At 42.1% G+C, this 22,789-nt stretch overlaps 4 protein-coding genes across 4 annotated transcripts; all 4 read right to left on the bottom strand.

Moving 5' to 3' along the window:
* Nucleotides 1-8,197: 8,197 nt before the first annotated feature.
* LOC120846241 lies at nt 8,198-10,661 on the bottom strand. Its single transcript, XM_040217938.1, has one exon. It carries the CDS (start codon nt 10,658-10,660, stop codon nt 8,198-8,200), a length of 2,463 nt encoding a protein of 820 aa, XP_040073872.1. The 5' UTR covers nt 10,661.
* Nucleotides 10,662-11,232: 571 nt separating this feature from the next.
* LOC120846243 lies at nt 11,233-13,696 on the bottom strand. Its single transcript, XM_040217940.1, has one exon. The coding sequence runs from the start codon at nt 13,693-13,695 to the stop codon at nt 11,233-11,235; it is 2,463 nt and encodes an 820-aa protein (XP_040073874.1). The 5' UTR covers nt 13,696.
* Nucleotides 13,697-14,265: 569 nt separating this feature from the next.
* LOC120846244 lies at nt 14,266-16,729 on the bottom strand. The gene has a single exon (XM_040217941.1). It carries the CDS (start codon nt 16,726-16,728, stop codon nt 14,266-14,268), a length of 2,463 nt encoding a protein of 820 aa, XP_040073875.1. The 5' UTR covers nt 16,729.
* A 570-nt stretch (nt 16,730-17,299) lies between these two features.
* LOC120846242 lies at nt 17,300-19,768 on the bottom strand. The gene has a single exon (XM_040217939.1). It carries the CDS (start codon nt 19,760-19,762, stop codon nt 17,300-17,302), a length of 2,463 nt encoding a protein of 820 aa, XP_040073873.1. The 5' UTR covers nt 19,763-19,768.
* Between the last annotated feature and the right edge of the window lie 3,021 nt (nt 19,769-22,789).

Raw genomic sequence — 22,789 nt, 5'->3', positions numbered from 1 at the left:
TCAGGCGATGTTTCTGGCTTCCCGAGCCGGGCGGAACTGCCAAGAAAAACGTTGGGACTTGGTCTCCAGAGTGAAAAGACGCGGTTTTTGATGCCAGGTACGGGAATTTAGAAAAATAAAGAAAAATAATTAGTATAAATATCAAAATGCTCTCCTCGAATATGATACTAGACATACCCAGCTACATTCTAAACGAAAATCTGATATTCTCAGGCGATGTTTGTGGCTTCCCGAGCCGGGCGGAACTGCCAAGAAAAACGTTGGGACTTGGTCTCCAGAGTGAAAAGACGCGGTTTTCGATGCCAGGTACGGGAATTTAGAAAAATACAAAAAAATAATTAGTATAAATATCAAAATGCTCTCCTCGAATATGATACTAGACATACCCAGCTACATTCTAAACGAAAATCTGATATTCTCAGGCGATGTTTCTGGCTTCCCGAGCCGGGCGGAACTGCCAAGAAAAACGTTGGGACTTGGTCTCCAGAGTGAAAAGACGCGGTTTTTGATGCCAGGTACGGGAATTTAGAAAAATAAAGAAAAATAATTAGTATAAATATCAAAATGCTCTCCTCGAATATGATACTAGACATACCCAGCTACATTCTAAACGAAAATCTGATATTCTCAGGCGATGTTTCTGGCTTCCCGAGCCGGGCGGAACTGCCAAGAAAAACGTTGGGACTTGGTCTCCAGAGTGAAAAGACGCGGTTTTTGATGCCAGGTACGGGAATTTAGAAAAATACAAAAAAATAATTAGTATAAATATCAAAATGCTCTCCTCGAATATGATACTAGACATACCCAGCTACATTCTAAACGAAAATCTGATATTCTCAGGCGATGTTTCTGGCTTCCCGAGCCGGGCGGAACTGCCAAGAAAAACGTTGGGACTTGGTCTCCAGAGTGAAAAGACGCGGTTTTCGATGCCAGGTACGGGAATTTAGAAAAATACAAAAAAATAATTAGTATAAATATCAAAATGCTCTCCTCGAATATGATACTAGACATACCCAGCTACATTCTAAACGAAAATCTGATATTCTCAGGCGATGTTTCTGGCTTCCCGAGCCGGGCGGAACTGCCAAGAAAAACGTTGGGACTTGGTCTCCAGAGTGAAAAGACGCGGTTTTTGATGCCAGGTACGGGAATTTAGAAAAAGTAAAGAAAAATAATTAGTATAAATATCAAAATGCACTCCTCGAATATGATACTAGACATACCCAGCTACATTCTAAACGAAAATCTGATATTCTCAGGCGATGTTTCTGGCTTCCCGAGCCGGGCGGAACTGCCAAGAAAAACGTTGGGACTTGGTCTCCAGAGTGAAAAGACGCGGTTTTTGATGCCAGGTACGGGAATTTAGAAAAATAAAAAAAATAATTAGTATAAATATCAAAATGCTCTCCTCGAATATGATACTAGACATACCCAGCTACATTCTAAACGAAAATCTGATATTCTCAGGCGATGTTTCTGGCTTCCCGAGCCGGGCGGAACTGCCAAGAAAAACGTTGGGACTTGGTCTCCAGAGTGAAAAGACGCGGTTTTTGATGCCAGGTACGGGAATTTAGAAAAATACAAAAAAATAATTAGTATAAATATCAAAATGCTCTCCTCGAATATGATACTAGACATACCCAGCTACATTCTAAACGAAAATCTGATATTCTCAGGCGATGTTTCTGGCTTCCCGAGCCGGGCGGAACTGCCAAGAAAAACGTTGGGACTTGGTCTCCAGAGTGAAAAGACGCGGTTTTCGATGCCAGGTACGGGAATTTAGAAAAATACAAAAAAATAATTAGTATAAATATCAAAATGCTCTCCTCGAATATGATACTAGACATACCCAGCTACATTCTAAACGAAAATCTGATATTCTCAGGCGATGTTTCTGGCTTCCCGAGCCGGGCGGAACTGCCAAGAAAAACGTTGGGACTTGGTCTCCAGAGTGAAAAGACGCGGTTTTTGATGCCAGGTACGGGAATTTAGAATAATACAAAAAAATAATTAGTATAAATATCAAAATGCTCTCCTCGAATATGATACTAGACATACCCAGCTACATTCTAAACGAAAATCTGATATTCTCAGGCGATGTTTCTGGCTTCCCGAGCCGGGCGGAACTGCCAAGAAAAACGTTGGGACTTGGTCTCCAGAGTGAAAAGACGCGGTTTTTGATGCCAGGTACGGGAATTTAGAAAAATAAAGAAAAATAATTAGTATAAATATCAAAATGCTCTCCTCGAATATGATACTAGACATACCCAGCTACATTCTAAACGAAAATCTGATATTCTCAGGCGATGTTTGTGGCTTCCCGAGCCGGGCGGAACTGCCAAGAAAAACGTTGGGACTTGGTCTCCAGAGTGAAAAGACGCGGTTTTCGATGCCAGGGACGGGAATTTAGAAAAATACAGAAAAACAATTAGTACAAATATCAAAATGCTCTCCTCGAATATGATACTAGACATACCCAGCTACATTCTAAACGAAAATCTGATATTCTCAGGCGATGTTTGTGTCTTCCCGAGCCGGGCGGAACTGCCAAGAAAAACGTTGGGACTTGGTCTCCAGAGTGAAAAGACGCGGATTTCGGTGCCAGGTACGGGAATTTAGAAAAATAAAGAAAAATAATTAGTATAAATATCAAAATGCTCTCCTCGAATATGATACTAGACATACCCAGCTACATTCTAAACGAAAATCTGATATTCTCAGACGATGTTTCTGGCTTCCCGAGCCGGGCGGAACTGCCAAGAAAAACGTTGGGACTTGGTCTCCAGAGTGAAAAGACGCGGTTTTTGATGCCAGGTACGGGAATTTAGAAAAATAAAGAAAAATAATTAGTACAAATATCAAAATGCTCTCCTCGAATATGATACTAGACATACCCAGCTACATTCTAAACGAAAATCTGATATTCTCAGGCGATGTTTCTGGCTTCCCGAGCCGGGCGGAACTGCCAAGAAAAACGTTGGGACTTGGTCTCCAGAGTGAAAAGACGCGGTTTTCGATGCCAGGTACGGGAATTTAGAAAAATAAAGAAAAATAATTAGTATAAATATCAAAATGCTCTCCTCGAATATGATACTAGACATACCCAGCTACATTCTAAACGAAAATCTGATATTCTCAGGCGATGTTTCTGGCTTCCCGAGCCGGGCGGAACTGCCAAGAAAAACGTTGGGACTTGGTCTCCAGAGTGAAAAGACGCGGTTTTTGATGCCAGGTACGGGAATTTAGAAAACTAAAGAAAAATAATTAGTATAAATATCAAAATGCTCTCCTCGAATATGATACTAGACATACCCAGCTACATTCTAAACGAAAATCTGATATTCTCAGGCGATGTTTGTGGCTTCCCGAGCCGGGCGGAACTGCCAAGAAAAACGTTGGGACTTGGTCTCCAGAGTGAAAAGACGCGGATTTCGGTGCTAGGGACGGGAATTTAGAAAAATAAAGAAAAATAATTAGTATAAATATCAAAATGCTCTCCTCGAATATGATACTAGACATACCCAGCTACATTCTAAACGAAAATCTGATATTCTCAGGCGATGTTTCTGGCTTCACGAGCCGGGCGGAACTGCCAAGAAAAACATTGGGACTTGGTCTCCAGAGCGAAAAGACGCGGTTTTCGGTGCCAGGTACGGGAATTTAGAAAAATACAGAAAAATAATTAGTATAAATATCAAAATGCTCTCCTCGAATATGATACTAGACATACCCAGCTACATTCTAAACGAAAATCTGATATTCTCAGGCGATGTTTCTGGCTTCCCGAGCCGGGCGGAACTGCCAAGAAAAACGTTGGGACTTGGTCTCCAGAGTGAAAAGACGCGGTTTTTGATGCCAGGTACGGGAATTTAGAAAAATAAAGAAAAATAATTAGTATAAATATCAAAATGCTCTCCTCGAATATGATACTAGACATACCCAGCTACATTCTAAACGAAAATCTGATATTCTCAGGCGATGTTTCTGGCTTCCCGAGCCGGGCGGAACTGCCAAGAAAAACGTTGGGACTTGGTCTCCAGAGTGAAAAGACGCGGTTTTCGATGCCAGGTACGGGAATTTAGAAAAATACAAAAAAATAATTAGTATAAATATCAAAATGCTCTCCTCGAATATGATACTAGACATACCCAGCTACATTCTAAACGAAAATCTGATATTCTCAGGCGATGTTTCTGGCTTCCCGAGCCGGGCGGAACTGCCAAGAAAAACGTTGGGACTTGGTCTCCAGAGTGAAAAGACGCGGTTTTCGATGCCAGGGACGGGAATTTAGAAAAATACAGAAAAACAATTAGTACAAATATCAAAATGCTCTCCTCGAATATGATACTAGACATACCCAGCTACATTCTAAACGAAAATCTGATATTCTCAGGCGATGTTTGTGGCTTCCCGAGCCGGGCGGAACTGCCAAGAAAAACGTTGGGACTTGGTCTCCAGAGTGAAAAGACGCGGATTTCGGTGCTAGGGACGGGAATTTAGAAAAATACAAAAAAACAATTAGTACAAATATCAAAATGCTCTCCTCGAATATGATACTAGACATACCCAGCTACATTCTAAACGAAAATCTGATATTCTCAGGCGATGTTTGTGGCTTCCCGAGCCGGGCGGAACTGCCAAGAAAAACGTTGGGACTTGGTCTCCAGAGTGAAAAGACGCGGTTTTCGATGCCAGGGACGGGAATTTAGAAAAATACAGAAAAACAATTAGTACAAATATCAAAATGCTCTCCTCGAATATGATACTAGACATACCCAGCTACATTCTAAACGAAAATCTGATATTCTCAGGCGATGTTTGTGGCTTCCCGAGCCGGGCGGAACTGCCAAGAAAAACGTTGGGACTTGGTCTCCAGAGTGAAAAGACGCGGATTTCGGTGCTAGGGACGGGAATTTAGAAAAATACAAAAAAACAATTAGTACAAATATCAAAATGCTCTCCTCGAATATGATACTAGACATACCCAGCTACATTCTAAACGAAAATCTGATATTCTCAGGCGATGTTTGTGGCTTCCAGAGCCGGGCGGAACTGCCAAGAAAAACGTTGGGACTTGGTCTCCAGAGTGAAAAGACGCGGATTTCGGTGCTAGGGACGGGAATTTAGAAAAATACAAAAAAACAATTAGTACAAATATCAAAATGCTCTCCTCGAATATGATACTAGACATACCCAGCTACATTCTAAACGAAAATCTGATATTCTCAGGCGATGTTTGTGGCTTCCAGAGCCGGGCGGAACTGCCAAGAAAAACGTTGGGACTTGGTCTCCAGAGTGAAAAGACGCGGATTTCGGTGCTAGGGACGGGAATTTAGAAAAATACAAAAAAACAATTAGTACAAATATCAAAATGCTCTCCCCGAATATGATACTAGACATACCCAGCTACATTCTAAACGAAAATTCGATATTCTCAGGCGATGTTTGTGGCTTCCAGAGCCGGGCGGAACTGCCAAGAAAAACGTTGGGACTTGGTCTCCAGAGTGAAAAGACGCGGATTTCGGTGCTAGGGACGGGAATTTAGAAAAATACAAAAAAAAACAATTAGTACAAATATCAAAATGCTCTCCTCGAATATGATACTAGACATACCCAGCTACATTCTAAACGAAAATCTGATATTCTCAGGCGATGTTTGTGGCTTCCAGAGCCGGGCGGAACTGCCAAGAAAAACGTTGGGACTTGGTCTCCAGAGTGAAAAGACGCGGATTTCGGTGCTAGGGACGGGAATTTAGAAAAATACAAAAAAACAATTAGTACAAATATCAAAATGCTCTCCTCGAATATGATACTAGACATACCCAGCTACATTCTAAACGAAAATTCGATATTCTCAGGCGATGTTTGTGGCTTCCAGAGCCGGGCGGAACTGCCAAGAAAAACGTTGGGACTTGGTCTCCAGAGTGAAAAGACGCGGATTTCGGTGCTAGGGACGGGAATTTAGAAAAATACAAAAAAACAATTAGTACAAATATCAAAATGCTCTCCTCGAATATGATACTAGACATACCCAGCTACATTCTAAACGAAAATTCGATATTCTCAGGCGATGTTTGTGGCTTCCAGAGCCGGGCGGAACTGCCAAGAAAAACGTTGGGACTTGGTCTCCAGAGTGAAAAGACGCGGATTTCGGTGCTAGGGACGGGAATTTAGAAAAATACCAAAAAACAATTAGTACAAATATCAAAATGCTCTCCTCGAATATGATACTAGACATACCCAGCTACATTCTAAACGAAAATCTGATATTCTCAGGCGATGTTTGTGGCTTCCAGAGCCGGGCGGAACTGCCAAGAAAAACGTTGGGACTTGGTCTCCAGAGTGAAAAGACGCGGATTTCGGTGCTAGGGACGGGAATTTAGAAAAATACAAAAAAACAATTAGTACAAATATCAAAATGCTCTCCTCGAATATGATACTAGACATACCCAGCTACATTCTAAACGAAAATTCGATATTCTCAGGCGATGTTTGTGGCTTCCAGAGCCGGGCGGAACTGCCAAGAAAAACGTTGGGACTTTGTCTCCAGAGTGAAAAGACGCGGATTTCGGTGCTAGGGACGGGAATTTAGAAAAATACAAAAAAACAATTAGTACAAATATCAAAATGCTCTCCTCGAATATGATACTAGACATACCCTGCTACATTCTAAACGAAAATTCGATATTCTCAGGCGATGTTTGTGGCTTCCAGAGCCGGGCGGAACTGCCAAGAAAAACGTTGGGACTTTGTCTCCAGAGCGAAAAGACGCGGATTTCGGTGCTAGGGACGGGAATTTAGAAAAATACAAAAAAACAATTAGTACAAATATCAAAATGCTCTCCTCGAATATGATACTAGACATACCCAGCTACATTCTAAACGAAAATTCGATATTCTCAGGCGATGTTTGTAGCTTCCAGAGCCGGGCGGAACTGCCAAGAAAAACGTTGGGACTTGGTCTCCAGAGTGAAAAGACGCGGATTTCGGTGCTAGGGACGGGAATTTAGAAAAATACAAAAAAACAATTAGTACAAATATCAAAATGCTCTCCTCGAATATGATACTAGACATACCCAGCTACATTCTAAACGAAAATTCGATATTCTCAGGCGATGTTTGTGGCTTCCAGAGCCGGGCGGAACTGCCAAGAAAAACGTTGGGACTTGGTCTCCAGAGTGAAAAGACGCGGATTTCGGTGCTAGGGACGGGAATTTAGAAAAATACAAAAAAACAATTAGTACAAATATCAAAATGCTCTCCTCGAATATGATACTAGACATACCCAGCTACATTCTAAACGAAAATTCGATATTCTCAGGCGATGTTTGTGGCTTCCAGAGCCGGGCGGAACTGCCAAGAAAAACGTTGGGACTTGGTCTCCAGAGTGAAAAGACGCGGATTTCGGTGCTAGGGACGGGAATTTAGAAAAATACAAAAAAACAATTAGTACAAATATCAAAATGCTCTCCTCGAATATGATACTAGACATACCCAGCTACATTCTAAACGAAAATTCGATATTCTCAGGCGATGTTTGTGGCTTCCCGAGCCGGGCGGAACTGCCAAGAAAAACGTTGGGACTTAGATACAATAGTAAGGGTGCAGGCGAGCTGGTGGATGTTAACCATGTTGAATATACCTGAGACTGGGGTAGAAAAACATAAAAGTCGAAGAAACAGAACGGGACAGGACGACGTCTCAAACTCAGCTACCAGGTTTATTCAGTCCTCCTCCTTATATAGTCCACAAACAGCCCACCACCAACACAAAGGGGCAACTCTAACCAGTTCAACCGCCAAACCCTCCAGACAGTCACTACCAACACAAAGGGTCAACCTCTAAACAGTCCAAACGCCAAACCCTGTAATTCCAAACTAGCGCTATGGACGGCCTTCATGCCGATTCACAAAGTTAACTCAGCAATCTCCCCCAAAATATAACAAAAGGACCATTACCTCTTCCAAAGTAACAAGGATCCACAACCACATAAAAAAAAAAAAAAAGAAAAAAAAAAAACTTTTTTTTTTTTTTTTTTTTTTACTTAAATTGTTTTCCTTTCCTCCTCGACGAAAGGATGACACGCACTTAACGTAAAACGGTGCAAAGTTGAACAGTACAGCTTTCCCTCTGTCCACCCAAAAAAGAAAAAAAGAAAAAAATATATATATACATATATATATACACATAAATATAACTATATTTTTAAAAAACTTTTGGAATTTTTACCGAACTGTAGCGACGCCTGGCTTATGCAATTACCTAAAGACTTTATTCGCACCGTCTCCCTTACTAGCCTTTTTGTATCATTCCTCTCCTTGTGAATGATTTCTGTCTCCGACCAAATAGCAGTGCAGTTGTTACATTCGTTGACATGTTTTGCGATTTCTGAGTTCGGTGCATTGTTCTTCACGTTTCTTTTGTGTTCACTTAATCTGTCGTTGATGCATCGTGATGTTTGTCCTACATACTTAAACCCGCATTCCAGTGGTATCTCATACACCACACCATTCTCGCAATCTACCGATTTTTCTCGATGGTTCTTTCTGCAATTGTTCGCACTTGTCTGAAATGGCGTCAATCTACTAAGTTTAAAATCTGAGCTGAAGACCGTGCCTACTCCAAACTTTTTCGCACAAGCCTTCAAGTTGTGCGAAATTTCATGAAAATAGGGGATCACGGCGAAACCAGTCCTTTTACCCTGTTCCTTTTCTCTCCTTCCTTTAATAACTATTTCTAACTGCCGTTTGATAAAACTGTCTTTATACCCTACATTGATCAACCTTTTGCATTGTCTTTTAACCGAATCCGTGATGAAATGAACACACGATCTGTCCAGCGCGTTTCTGACCAACGACTTTACAACCCCAGCTTTTACGGTCTTGGAATGACAGCTAATCCTTGGCAACACCGGTTTAGAACTTTCTTTTCCGTATTCCCAACATACCCCTTGATTTACATGTATACGTAAGTCCAGGAACTCTAGGACCCCTCTTTCTGGTTTTTCCGTAGTAAACTTCAATTCCGGAGCCGCTGACCTTATCTCACGTTCCAGACTGCCCGTTAAATCATTTGTTACCGTGCAAATTATGATGTCGTCTACATATCTTCTTACTAACGCCATACCAGGGGACTTCTCCTTTAGTCTGTTATGCACTACTCGATCCAAGGAGTTTAAGTACACCTCCGCCAAAATCGGTGCGACCGACGAACCTATACAAACCCCGTCTTTTTGAACATACTTCCTTCCTTCGTACTCGATTACCGTCGACTTCAGGTAAACCTCAAGGATCGTTAGGAAACTCTCTACGGATATACCTGAACCTGCTTGGAACTTTACGAGATTCAACTCCAATGCCTCTCTCACTCTCTGCATCAGCCGAGTCTTTTCTAGCGAGTAATAAAGGTCCTTAATATCCATGGACACAACAGAACATTGCTGTCCATGAAATTTTTCCAACATGTCAATCAGTTCATTTGAATTTTTTAGAGACAAAGAATTATCTAGGCATGCATACATCAACCCTCGCTGGAGAAACTTTGAAACTACTTTCTGCCAGGTTCCGTTCTCGTTGATGACCGCACGAAGAGGCATTTCAGGCTTATGGTCCTTGAGAAAGAACTTGATACTTAATGTCGATTTTGTAGCACTCGTGATACTTTTTGCTACATTCTTAAAGTCGTCTTCATTCAGGATTGCACAAATGTTCCCTCTCAACTTTCCTACATTGCCCGCCCACTCAGAAAACAAAGATTCCATTGCAACTTCTGTTTTTTTCTTGAATACTGCCATTGGCAAGACGGCAAACTTTCCAGACTTATCCGTTTCCAATAGTTTTAGGGACTTCGTTTCTAACTCCTTCTTAACCGCGTTAACTTCTCTGAAATTTCTTTTGTCTTTCGGGTACGCCTCTCCCATGACTTTCTCCATCCTACTAATAGCGTGATCTATAAAAGCGACCTTTTCTTCCGGGACGACCTTTCTGGCCACAGTGTGAATGGTAGACAACACGTCAAGTCTCGAGGGTTTTACATCTAAACAACACTTCGGTCCCTTAGCTAACACTTCCTCCGTCTCGCGTGTTAACGCTTCCCCACATGGATTGATAGGAGACTGTCGAGACTTAGGCCATGCATCATTCCCAAACCACGTTTTTTGCGGCCCATTATTAACAATTTTTGAGTTTTTTAGACTGTCCAAAACATGTCTGCGCTTCACATACCATAGTCGGTCGAACAGGGTTCTTTTGCTGCTGGTCCATTGATGGTACTCCCGGTGGTACTTGAAATCATCTCCCAGGAGAAGAGTCCAAAGTCTGTCGCAGGCTCCTTTGATGTCCTGGATCCTTTTGCTGGCTCCGTCCCGGTAGGCCTTGATGATCTTTTTCTTGGCGTACCAAGGAACACTGGTTGACGACAGATGCTTGAAGTTTTCCGGGTCCACGAACTTTTTTCGAAGACAGATGCCGAAGAATGCCACATCCGCTTCCAGCTCGGCCAAACGACGGCCCAGCTTGTCCAAAACCGTAATAGCTTGGAGGATTAACGTGTTGGGTGGAGGTGCGAATGTTGAACCATAAGAAAAGGCGACTAAGCCTGCCTCTGGGATGATCAGAGATACAATAGTAAGGGTGCAGGCGAGCTGGTGGATGTTAACCATGTTGAATATACCTGAGACTGGGGTAGAAAAACATAAAAGTCGAAGAAACAGAACGGGACAGGACGACGTCTCAAACTCAGCTACCAGGTTTATTCAGTCCTCCTCCTTATATAGTCCACAAACAGCCCACCACCAACACAAAGGGGCAACTCTAACCAGTTCAACCGCCAAACCCTCCAGACAGTCACTACCAACACAAAGGGTCAACCTCTAAACAGTCCAAACGCCAAACCCTGTAATTCCAAACTAGCGCTATGGACGGCCTTCATGCCGATTCACAAAGTTAACTCAGCAATCTCCCCCAAAATATAACAAAAGGACCATTACCTCTTCCAAAGTAACAAGGATCCACAACCACATATAAAAAAAAAAAAAAAAGAAAAAAAGAAAAAAAAAAAAACTTTTTTTTTTTTTTTTACTTAAATTGTTTTCCTTTCCTCCTCGACGAAAGGATGACACGCACTTAACGTAAAACGGTGCAAAGTTGAACAGTACAGCTTTCCCTCTGTCCACCCAAAAAAGAAAAAAAGAAAAAAATATATATATACATATATATATACACATAAATATAACTATATTTTTAAAAAACTTTTGGAATTTTTACCGAACTGTAGCGACGCCTGGCTTATGCAATTACCTAAAGACTTTATTCGCACCGTCTCCCTTACTAGCCTTTTTGTATCATTCCTCTCCTTGTGAATGATTTCTGTCTCCGACCAAATAGCAGTGCAGTTGTTACATTCGTTGACATGTTTTGCGATTTCTGAGTTCGGTGCATTGTTCTTCACGTTTCTTTTGTGTTCACTTAATCTGTCGTTGATGCATCGTGATGTTTGTCCTACATACTTAAACCCGCATTCCAGTGGTATCTCATACACCTCACCATTCTCGCAATCTACCGATTTTTCTCGATGGTTCTTTCTGCAATTGTTCGCACTTGTCTGAAATGGCGTCAATCTACTAAGTTTAAAATCTGAGCTGAAGACCGTGCCTACTCCAAACTTTTTCGCACAAGCCTTCAAGTTGTGCGAAATTTCATGAAAATAGGGGATCACGGCGAAACCAGTCCTTTTACCCTGTTCCTTTTCTCTCCTTCCTTTAATAACTATTTCTAACTGCCGTTTGATAAAACTGTCTTTATACCCTACATTGATCAACCTTTTGCATTGTCTTTTAACCGAATCCGTGATGAAATGAACACACGATCTGTCCAGCGCGTTTCTGACCAACGACTTTACAACCCCAGCTTTTACGGTCTTGGAATGACAGCTAATCCTTGGCAACACCGGTTTAGAACTTTCTTTTCCGTATTCCCAACATACCCCTTGATTTACATGTATACGTAAGTCCAGGAACTCTAGGACCCCTCTTTCTGGTTTTTCCGTAGTAAACTTCAATTCCGGAGCCGCTGACCTTATCTCACGTTCCAGACTGCCCGTTAAATCATTTGTTACCGTGCAAATTATGATGTCGTCTACATATCTTCTTACTAACGCCATACCAGGGGACTTCTCCTTTAGTCTGTTATGCACTACTCGATCCAAGGAGTTTAAGTACACCTCCGCCAAAATCGGTGCGACCGACGAACCTATACAAACCCCGTCTTTTTGAACATACTTCCTTCCTTCGTACTCGATTACCGTCGACTTCAGGTAAACCTCAAGGATCGTTAGGAAACTCTCTACGGATATACCTGAACCTGCTTGGAACTTTACGAGATTCAACTCCAATGCCTCTCTCACTCTCTGCATCAGCCGAGTCTTTTCTAGCGAGTAATAAAGGTCCTTAATATCCATGGACACAACAGAACATTGCTGTCCATGAAATTTTTCCAACATGTCAATCAGTTCATTTGAATTTTTTAGAGACAAAGAATTATCTAGGCATGCATACATCAACCCTCGCTGGAGAAACTTTGAAACTACTTTCTGCCAGGTTCCGTTCTCGTTGATGACCGCACGAAGAGGCATTTCAGGCTTATGGTCCTTGAGAAAGAACTTGATACTTAATGTCGATTTTGTAGCACTCGTGATACTTTTTGCTACATTCTTAAAGTCGTCTTCATTCAGGATTGCACAAATGTTCCCTCTCAACTTTCCTACATTGCCCGCCCACTCAGAAAACAAAGATTCCATTGCAACTTCTGTTTTTTTCTTGAATACTGCCATTGGCAAGACGGCAAACTTTCCAGACTTATCCGTTTCCAATAGTTTTAGGGACTTCGTTTCTAACTCCTTCTTAACCGCGTTAACTTCTCTGAAATTTCTTTTGTCTTTCGGGTACGCCTCTCCCATGACTTTCTCCATCCTACTAATAGCGTGATCTATAAAAGCGACCTTTTCTTCCGGGACGACCTTTCTGGCCACAGTGTGAATGGTAGACAACACGTCAAGTCTCGAGGGTTTTACATCTAAACAACACTTCGGTCCCTTAGCTAACACTTCCTCCGTCTCGCGTGTTAACGCTTCCCCACATGGATTGATAGGAGACTGTCGAGACTTAGGCCATGCATCATTCCCAAACCACGTTTTTTGCGGCCCATTATTAACAATTTTTGAGTTTTTTAGACTGTCCAAAACATGTCTGCGCTTCACATACCATAGTCGGTCGAACAGGGTTCTTTTGCTGCTGGTCCATTGATGGTACTCCCGGTGGTACTTGAAATCATCTCCCAGGAGAAGAGTCCAAAGTCTGTCGCAGGCTCCTTTGATGTCCTGGATCCTTTTGCTGGCTCCGTCCCGGTAGGCCTTGATGATCTTTTTCTTGGCGTACCAAGGAACACTGGTTGACGACAGATGCTTGAAGTTTTCCGGGTCCACGAACTTTTTTCGAAGACAGATGCCGAAGAATGCCACATCCGCTTCCAGCTCGGCCAAACGACGGCCCAGCTTGTCCAAAACCGTAATAGCTTGGAGGATTAACGTGTTGGGTGGAGGTGCGAATGTTGAACCATAAGAAAAGGCGACTAAGCCTGCCTCTGGGATGATCAGAGATACAATAGTAAGGGTGCAGGCGAGCTGGTGGATGTTAACCATGTTGAATATACCTGAGACTGGGGTAGAAAAACATAAAAGTCGAAGAAACAGAACGGGACAGGACGACGTCTCAAACTCAGCTACCAGGTTTATTCAGTCCTCCTCCTTATATAGTCCACAAACAGCCCACCACCAACACAAAGGGGCAACTCTAACCAGTTCAACCGCCAAACCCTCCAGACAGTCACTACCAACACAAAGGGTCAACCTCTAAACAGTCCAAACGCCAAACCCTGTAATTCCAAACTAGCGCTATGGACGGCCTTCATGCCGATTCACAAAGTTAACTCAGCAATCTCCCCCAAAATATAACAAAAGGACCATTACCTCTTCCAAAGTAACAAGGATCCACAACCACATATAAAAAAAAAAAAAAAAAAAAAAAGAAAAAAAAAAGCTTTTTTTTTTTTTTTTTACTTAAATTGTTTTCCTTTCCTCCTCGACGAAAGGATGACACGCACTTAACGTAAAACGGTGCAAAGTTGAACAGTACAGCTTTCCCTCTGTCCACCCAAAAAAGAAAAAAAGAAAAAAATATATATATACATATATATATACACATAAATATAACTATATTTTTAAAAAACTTTTGGAATTTTTACCGAACTGTAGCGACGCCTGGCTTATGCAATTACCTAAAGACTTTATTCGCACCGTCTCCCTTACTAGCCTTTTTGTATCATTCCTCTCCTTGTGAATGATTTCTGTCTCCGACCAAATAGCAGTGCAGTTGTTACATTCGTTGACATGTTTTGCGATTTCTGAGTTCGGTGCATTGTTCTTCACGTTTCTTTTGTGTTCACTTAATCTGTCGTTGATGCATCGTGATGTTTGTCCTACATACTTAAACCCGCATTCCAGTGGTATCTCATACACCTCACCATTCTCGCAATCTACCGATTTTTCTCGATGGTTCTTTCTGCAATTGTTCGCACTTGTCTGAAATGGCGTCAATCTACTAAGTTTAAAATCTGAGCTGAAGACCGTGCCTACTCCAAACTTTTTCGCACAAGCCTTCAAGTTGTGCGAAATTTCATGAAAATAGGGGATCACGGCGAAACCAGTCCTTTTACCCTGTTCCTTTTCTCTCCTTCCTTTAATAACTATTTCTAACTGCCGTTTGATAAAACTGTCTTTATACCCTACATTGATCAACCTTTTGCATTGTCTTTTAACCGAATCCGTGATGAAATGAACACACGATCTGTCCAGCGCGTTTCTGACCAACGACTTTACAACCCCAGCTTTTACGGTCTTGGAATGACAGCTAATCCTTGGCAACACCGGTTTAGAACTTTCTTTTCCGTATTCCCAACATACCCCTTGATTTACATGTATACGTAAGTCCAGGAACTCTAGGACCCCTCTTTCTGGTTTTTCCGTAGTAAACTTCAATTCCGGAGCCGCTGACCTTATCTCACGTTCCAGACTGCCCGTTAAATCATTTGTTACCGTGCAAATTATGATGTCGTCTACATATCTTCTTACTAACGCCATACCAGGGGACTTCTCCTTTAGTCTGTTATGCACTACTCGATCCAAGGAGTTTAAGTACACCTCCGCCAAAATCGGTGCGACCGACGAACCTATACAAACCCCGTCTTTTTGAACATACTTCCTTCCTTCGTACTCGATTACCGTCGACTTCAGGTAAACCTCAAGGATCGTTAGGAAACTCTCTACGGATATACCTGAACCTGCTTGGAACTTTACGAGATTCAACTCCAATGCCTCTCTCACTCTCTGCATCAGCCGAGTCTTTTCTAGCGAGTAATAAAGGTCCTTAATATCCATGGACACAACAGAACATTGCTGTCCATGAAATTTTTCCAACATGTCAATCAGTTCATTTGAATTTTTTAGAGACAAAGAATTATCTAGGCATGCATACATCAACCCTCGCTGGAGAAACTTTGAAACTACTTTCTGCCAGGTTCCGTTCTCGTTGATGACCGCACGAAGAGGCATTTCAGGCTTATGGTCCTTGAGAAAGAACTTGATACTTAATGTCGATTTTGTAGCACTCGTGATACTTTTTGCTACATTCTTAAAGTCGTCTTCATTCAGGATTGCACAAATGTTCCCTCTCAACTTTCCTACATTGCCCGCCCACTCAGAAAACAAAGATTCCATTGCAACTTCTGTTTTTTTCTTGAATACTGCCATTGGCAAGACGGCAAACTTTCCAGACTTATCCGTTTCCAATAGTTTTAGGGACTTCGTTTCTAACTCCTTCTTAACCGCGTTAACTTCTCTGAAATTTCTTTTGTCTTTCGGGTACGCCTCTCCCACGACTTTCTCCATCCTACTAATAGCGTGATCTATAAAAGCGACCTTTTCTTCCGGGACGACCTTTCTGGCCACAGTGTGAATGGTAGACAACACGTCAAGTCTCGAGGGTTTTACATCTAAACAACACTTCGGTCCCTTAGCTAACACTTCCTCCGTCTCGCGTGTTAACGCTTCCCCACATGGATTGATAGGAGACTGTCGAGACTTAGGCCATGCATCATTCCCAAACCACGTTTTTTGCGGCCCATTATTAACAATTTTTGAGTTTTTTAGACTGTCCAAAACATGTCTGCGCTTCACATACCATAGTCGGTCGAACAGGGTTCTTTTGCTGCTGGTCCATTGATGGTACTCCCGGTGGTACTTGAAATCATCTCCCAGGAGAAGAGTCCAAAGTCTGTCGCAGGCTCCTTTGATGTCCTGGATCCTTTTGCTGGCTCCGTCCCGGTAGGCCTTGATGATCTTTTTCTTGGCGTACCAAGGAACACTGGTTGACGACAGATGCTTGAAGTTTTCCGGGTCCACGAACTTTTTTCGAAGACAGATGCCGAAGAATGCCACATCCGCTTCCAGCTCGGCCAAACGACGGCCCAGCTTGTCCAAAACCGTAATAGCTTGGAGGATTAACGTGTTGGGTGGAGGTGCGAATGTTGAACCATAAGAAAAGGCGACTAAGCCTGCCTCTGGGATGATCAGAGATACAATAGTAAGGGTGCAGGCGAGCTGGTGGATGTTAACCATGTTGAATATACCTGAGACTGGGGTAGAAAAACATAAAAGTCGAAGAAACAGAACGGGACAGGACGACGTCTCAAACTCAGCTACCAGGTTTATTCAGTCCTCCTCCTTATATAGTCCACAAACAGCCCACCACCAACACAAAGGGGCAACTCTAACCAGTTCAACCGCCAAACCCTCCAGACAGTCACTACCAACACAAAGGGTCAACCTCTAAACAGTCCAAACGCCAAACCCTGTAATTCCAAACTAGCGCTATGGACGGCCTTCATGCCGATTCACAAAGTTAACTCAGCAATCTCCCCCAAAATATAACAAAAGGACCATTACCTCTTCCAAAGTAACAAGGATCCACAACCACATATAAAAAAAAAAAAAAAGAAAAAAAGAAAAAAAAAAAAACTTTTTTTTTTTTTTTTACTTAAATTGTTTTCCTTTCCTCCTCGACGAAAGGATGACACGCACTTAACGTAAAACGGTGCAAAGTTGAACAGTACAGCTTTCCCTCTGTCCACCCAAAAAAGAAAAAAAGAAAAAAATATATATATACATATATATATACACATAAATATAACTATATTTTTAAAAAACTTTTGGAATTTTTACCGAACTGTAGCGACGCCTGGCTTATGCAATTACCTAAAGACTTTATTCGCACCGTCTCCCTTACTAGCCTTTTTGTATCATTCCTCTCCTTGTGAATGATTTCTGTCTCCGACCAAATAGCAGTGCAGTTGTTACATTCGTTGACATGTTTTGCGATTTCTGAGTTCGGTGCATTGTTCTTCACGTTTCTTTTGTGTTCACTTAATCTGTCGTTGATGCATCGTGATGTTTGTCCTACATACTTAAACCCGCATTCCAGTGGTATCTCATACACCTCACCATTCTCGCAATCTACCGATTTTTCTCGATGGTTCTTTCTGCAATTGTTCGCACTTGTCTGAAATGGCGTCAATCTACTAAGTTTAAAATCTGAGCTGAAGACCGTGCCTACTCCAAACTTTTTCGCACAAGCCTTCAAGTTGTGCGAAATTTCATGAAAATAGGGGATCACGGCGAAACCAGTCCTTTTACCCTGTTCCTTTTCTCTCCTTCCTTTAATAACTATTTCTAACTGCCGTTTGATAAAACTGTCTTTATACCCTACATTGATCAACCTTTTGCATTGTCTTTTAACCGAATCCGTGATGAAATGAACACACGATCTGTCCAGCGCGTTTCTGACCAACGACTTTACAACCCCAGCTTTTACGGTCTTGGAATGACAGCTAATCCTTGGCAACACCGGTTTAGAACTTTCTTTTCCGTATTCCCAACATACCCCTTGATTTACATGTATACGTAAGTCCAGGAACTCTAGGACCCCTCTTTCTGGTTTTTCCGTAGTAAACTTCAATTCCGGAGCCGCTGACCTTATCTCACGTTCCAGACTGCCCGTTAAATCATTTGTTACCGTGCAAATTATGATGTCGTCTACATATCTTCTTACTAACGCCATACCAGGGGACTTCTCCTTTAGTCTGTTATGCACTACTCGATCCAAGGAGTTTAAGTACACCTCCGCCAAAATCGGTGCGACCGACGAACCTATACAAACCCCGTCTTTTTGAACATACTTCCTTCCTTCGTACTCGATTACCGTCGACTTCAGGTAAACCTCAAGGATCGTTAGGAAACTCTCTACGGATATACCTGAACCTGCTTGGAACTTTACGAGATTCAACTCCAATGCCTCTCTCACTCTCTGCATCAGCCGAGTCTTTTCTAGCGAGTAATAAAGGTCCTTAATATCCATGGACACAACAGAACATTGCTGTCCATGAAATTTTTCCAACATGTCAATCAGTTCATTTGAATTTTTTAGAGACAAAGAATTATCTAGGCATGCATACATCAACCCTCGCTGGAGAAACTTTGAAACTACTTTCTGCCAGGTTCCGTTCTCGTTGATGACCGCACGAAGAGGCATTTCAGGCTTATGGTCCTTGAGAAAGAACTTGATACTTAATGTCGATTTTGTAGCACTCGTGATACTTTTTGCTACATTCTTAAAGTCGTCTTCATTCAGGATTGCACAAATGTTCCCTCTCAACTTTCCTACATTGCCCGCCCACTCAGAAAACAAAGATTCCATTGCAACTTCTGTTTTTTTCTTGAATACTGCCATTGGCAAGACGGCAAACTTTCCAGACTTATCCGTTTCCAATAGTTTTAGGGACTTCGTTTCTAACTCCTTCTTAACCGCGTTAACTTCTCTGAAATTTCTTTTGTCTTTCGGGTACGCCTCTCCCATGACTTTCTCCATCCTACTAATAGCGTGATCTATAAAAGCGACCTTTTCTTCCGGGACGACCTTTCTGGCCACAGTGTGAATGGTAGACAACACGTCAAGTCTCGAGGGTTTTACATCTAAACAACACTTCGGTCCCTTAGCTAACACTTCCTCCGTCTCGCGTGTTAACGCTTCCCCACATGGATTGATAGGAGACTGTCGAGACTTAGGCCATGCATCATTCCCAAACCACGTTTTTTGCGGCCCATTATTAACAATTTTTGAGTTTTTTAGACTGTCCAAAACATGTCTGCGCTTCACATACCATAGTCGGTCGAACAGGGTTCTTTTGCTGCTGGTCCATTGATGGTACTCCCGGTGGTACTTGAAATCATCTCCCAGGAGAAGAGTCCAAAGTCTGTCGCAGGCTCCTTTGATGTCCTGGATCCTTTTGCTGGCTCCGTCCCGGTAGGCCTTGATGATCTTTTTCTTGGCGTACCAAGGAACACTGGTTGACGACAGATGCTTGAAGTTTTCCGGGTCCACGAACTTTTTTCGAAGACAGATGCCGAAGAATGCCACATCCGCTTCCAGCTCGGCCAAACGACGGCCCAGCTTGTCCAAAACCGTAATAGCTTGGAGGATTAACGTGTTGGGTGGAGGTGCGAATGTTGAACCATAAGAAAAGGCGACTAAGCCTGCCTCTGGGATGATCAGAGATACAATAGTAAGGGTGCAGGCGAGCTGGTGGATGTTAACCATGTTGAATATACCTGAGACTGGGGTAGAAAAACATAAAAGTCGAAGAAACAGAACGGGACAGGACGACCAGGTGCGAACAATTGCAGAAAGAACCATCGAGAAAAATCGGTAGATTGCGAGAATGGTGTGGTGTATGAGATACCACTGGAATGCGGGTTTAAGTATGTAGGACAAACATCACGATGCATCAACGACAGATTAAGTGAACACAAAAGAAACGTGAAGAACAATGCACCGAACTCAGAAATCGCAAAACATGTCAACGAATGTAACAACTGCACTGCTATTTGGTCGGAGACAGAAATCATTCACAAGGAGAGGAATGATACAAAAAGGCTAGTAAGGGAGACGGTGCGAATAAAGTCTTTAGGTAATTGCATAAGCCAGGCGTCGCTACAGTTCGGTAAAAATTCCAAAAGTTTTTTAAAAATATAGTTATATTTATGTGTATATATATATGTATATATATATTTTTTTCTTTTTTTCTTTTTTGGGTGGACAGAGGGAAAGCTGTACTGTTCAACTTTGCACCGTTTTACGTTAAGTGCGTGTCATCCTTTCGTCGAGGAGGAAAGGAAAACAATTTAAGTAAAAAAAAAAAAAAAGTTTTTTTTTTTCTTTTTTTCTTTTTTTTTTTATATGTGGTTGTGGATCCTTGTTACTTTGGAAGAGGTAATGGTCCTTTTGTTATATTTTGGGGGAGATTGCTGAGTTAACTTTGTGAATCGGCATGAAGGCCGTCCATAGCGCTAGTTTGGAATTACAGGGTTTGGCGTTTGGACTGTTTAGAGGTTGACCCTTTGTGTTGGTAGTGACTGTCTGGAGGGTTTGGCGGTTGAACTGGTTAGAGTTGCCCCTTTGTGTTGGTGGTGGGCTGTTTGTGGACTATATAAGGAGGAGGACTGAATAAACCTGGTAGCTGAGTTTGAGACGTCGTCCTGTCCCGTTCTGTTTCTTCGACTTTTATGTTTTTCTACCCCAGTCTCAGGTATATTCAACATGGTTGGGACTTGGTCTCCAGAGTGAAAAGACGCGGTTTTCGGTGCTAGGGACGGGAATTTAGAAAAATACAAAAAAACAATTAGTACAAATATCAAAATGCTCTCCTCGAATATGATACTAGACATACCCAGCTACATTCTAAACGAAAATCTGATATTCTCAGGCGATGTTTGTGGCTTCCCGAGCCGGGCGGAACTGCCAAGAAAAACGTTGGGACTTCGTCTCCAGAGTGAAAAGACGCGGATTTCGGTGCTAGGGACGGGAATTTAGAAAAATACAAAAAAACAATTAGTACAAATATCAAAATGCTCTCCTCGAATATGATACTAGACATACCCAGCTACATTCTAAACGAAAATCTGATATTCTCAGGCGATGTTTCTGGCTTCCCGAGCCGGGCGGAACTGCCAAGAAAAACGTTGGGACTTGGTCTCCAGAGTGAAAAGACGCGGATTTCGGTGCTAGGGACGGGAATTTAGAAAAATACAAAAAAACAATTAGTACAAATATCAAAATGCTCTCCTCGAATATGATACTAGACATACCCAGCTACATTCTAAACGAAAATTCGATATTCTCAGGCGATGTTTGTGGCTTCCAGAGCCGGGCGGAACTGCCAAGAAAAACGTTGGGACTTGGTCTCCAGAGTGAAAAGACGCGGATTTCGGTGCTAGGGACGGGAATTTAGAAAAATACAAAAAAACAATTAGTACAAATATCAAAATGCTCTCCTCGAATATGATACTAGACATACCCAGCTACATTCTAAACGAAAATTCGATATTCTCAGGCGATTTTGTGGCTTCCAGAGCCGGGCGGAACTGCCAAGAAAAACGTTGGGACTTTGTCTCCAGAGCGAAAAGACGCGGATTTCGGTGCTAGGGACGGGAATTTAGAAAAATACAAAAAAACAATTAGTACAAATATCAAAATGCTCTCCTCGAATATGATACTAGACATACCCAGCTACATTCTAAACGAAAATTCGATATTCTCAGGCGATGTTTGTGGCTTCCAGAGCCGGGCGGAACTGCCAAGAAAAACGTTGGGACTTGGTCTCCAGAGTGAAAAGACGCGGATTTCGGTGCTAGGGACGGGAATTTAGAAAAATACAAAAAAACAATTAGTACAAATATCAAAATGCTCTCCTCGAATATGATACTAGACATACCCAGCTACATTCTAAACGAAAATTCGATATTCTCAGGCGATGTTTGTGGCTTCCAGAGCCGGGCGGAACTGCCAAGAAAAACGTTGGGACTTGGTCTCCAGAGTGAAAAGACGCGGATTTCGGTGCTAGGGACGGGAATTTAGAAAAATACAAAAAAACAATTAGTACAAATATCAAAATGCTCTCCTCGAATATGATACTAGACATACCCAGCTACATTCTAAACGAAAATTCGATATTCTCAGGCGATGTGTGTGGCTTCCAGAGCCGGGCGGAACTGCCAAGAAAAACGTTGGGACTTGGTCTCCAGAGTGAAAAGACGCGGATTTCGGTGCTAGGGACGGGAATTTAGAAAAATACAAAAAAACAATTAGTACAAATATCAAAATGCTCTCCTCGAATATGATACTAGACATACCCAGCTACATTCTAAACGAAAATCTGATATTCTCAGGCGATGTTTCTGGCTTCCCGAGCCGGGCGGAACTGCCAAGAAAAACGTTGGGACTTGGTCTCCAGAGTGAAAAGACGCGGTTTTTGATGCCAGGTACGGGAATTTACAAAAATACAAAAAAATAATTAGTATAAATATCAAAATGCTCTCCTCGAATATGATACTAGACATACCCAGCTACATTCTAAACGAAAATCTGATATTCTCAGGCGATGTTTCTGGCTTCCCGAGCCGGGCGGAACTGCCAAGAAAAACGTTGGGACTTGGTCTCCAGAGTGAAAAGACGCGGATTTCGGTGCTAGGGACGGGAATTTAGAAAAATACAAAAAAACAATTAGTACAAATATCAAAATGCTCTCCTCGAATATGATACTAGACATACCCAGCTACATTCTAAACG

Source organism: Ixodes scapularis, unplaced genomic scaffold, assembly GCF_016920785.2.
Source record: "Ixodes scapularis isolate PalLabHiFi unplaced genomic scaffold, ASM1692078v2 PGA_scaffold12__126_contigs__length_90152505, whole genome shotgun sequence".
Lineage (NCBI taxonomy): Eukaryota > Metazoa > Arthropoda > Arachnida > Ixodida > Ixodidae > Ixodes > Ixodes scapularis.
This window is presented reverse-complemented; position numbering and strand designations above follow the sequence as displayed.

What these genes read in the sequence shown, in the direction of transcription:
- LOC120846241 (XM_040217938.1), bottom strand. Translation starts at nt 10,660, where the DNA reads ATGGTTAACATCCACCAGCTCGCCTGCACCCTTACTATTGTATCTCTG.
- LOC120846243 (XM_040217940.1), bottom strand. Translation starts at nt 13,695, where the DNA reads ATGGTTAACATCCACCAGCTCGCCTGCACCCTTACTATTGTATCTCTG.
- LOC120846244 (XM_040217941.1), bottom strand. Translation starts at nt 16,728, where the DNA reads ATGGTTAACATCCACCAGCTCGCCTGCACCCTTACTATTGTATCTCTG.
- LOC120846242 (XM_040217939.1), bottom strand. Translation starts at nt 19,762, where the DNA reads ATGGTTAACATCCACCAGCTCGCCTGCACCCTTACTATTGTATCTCTG.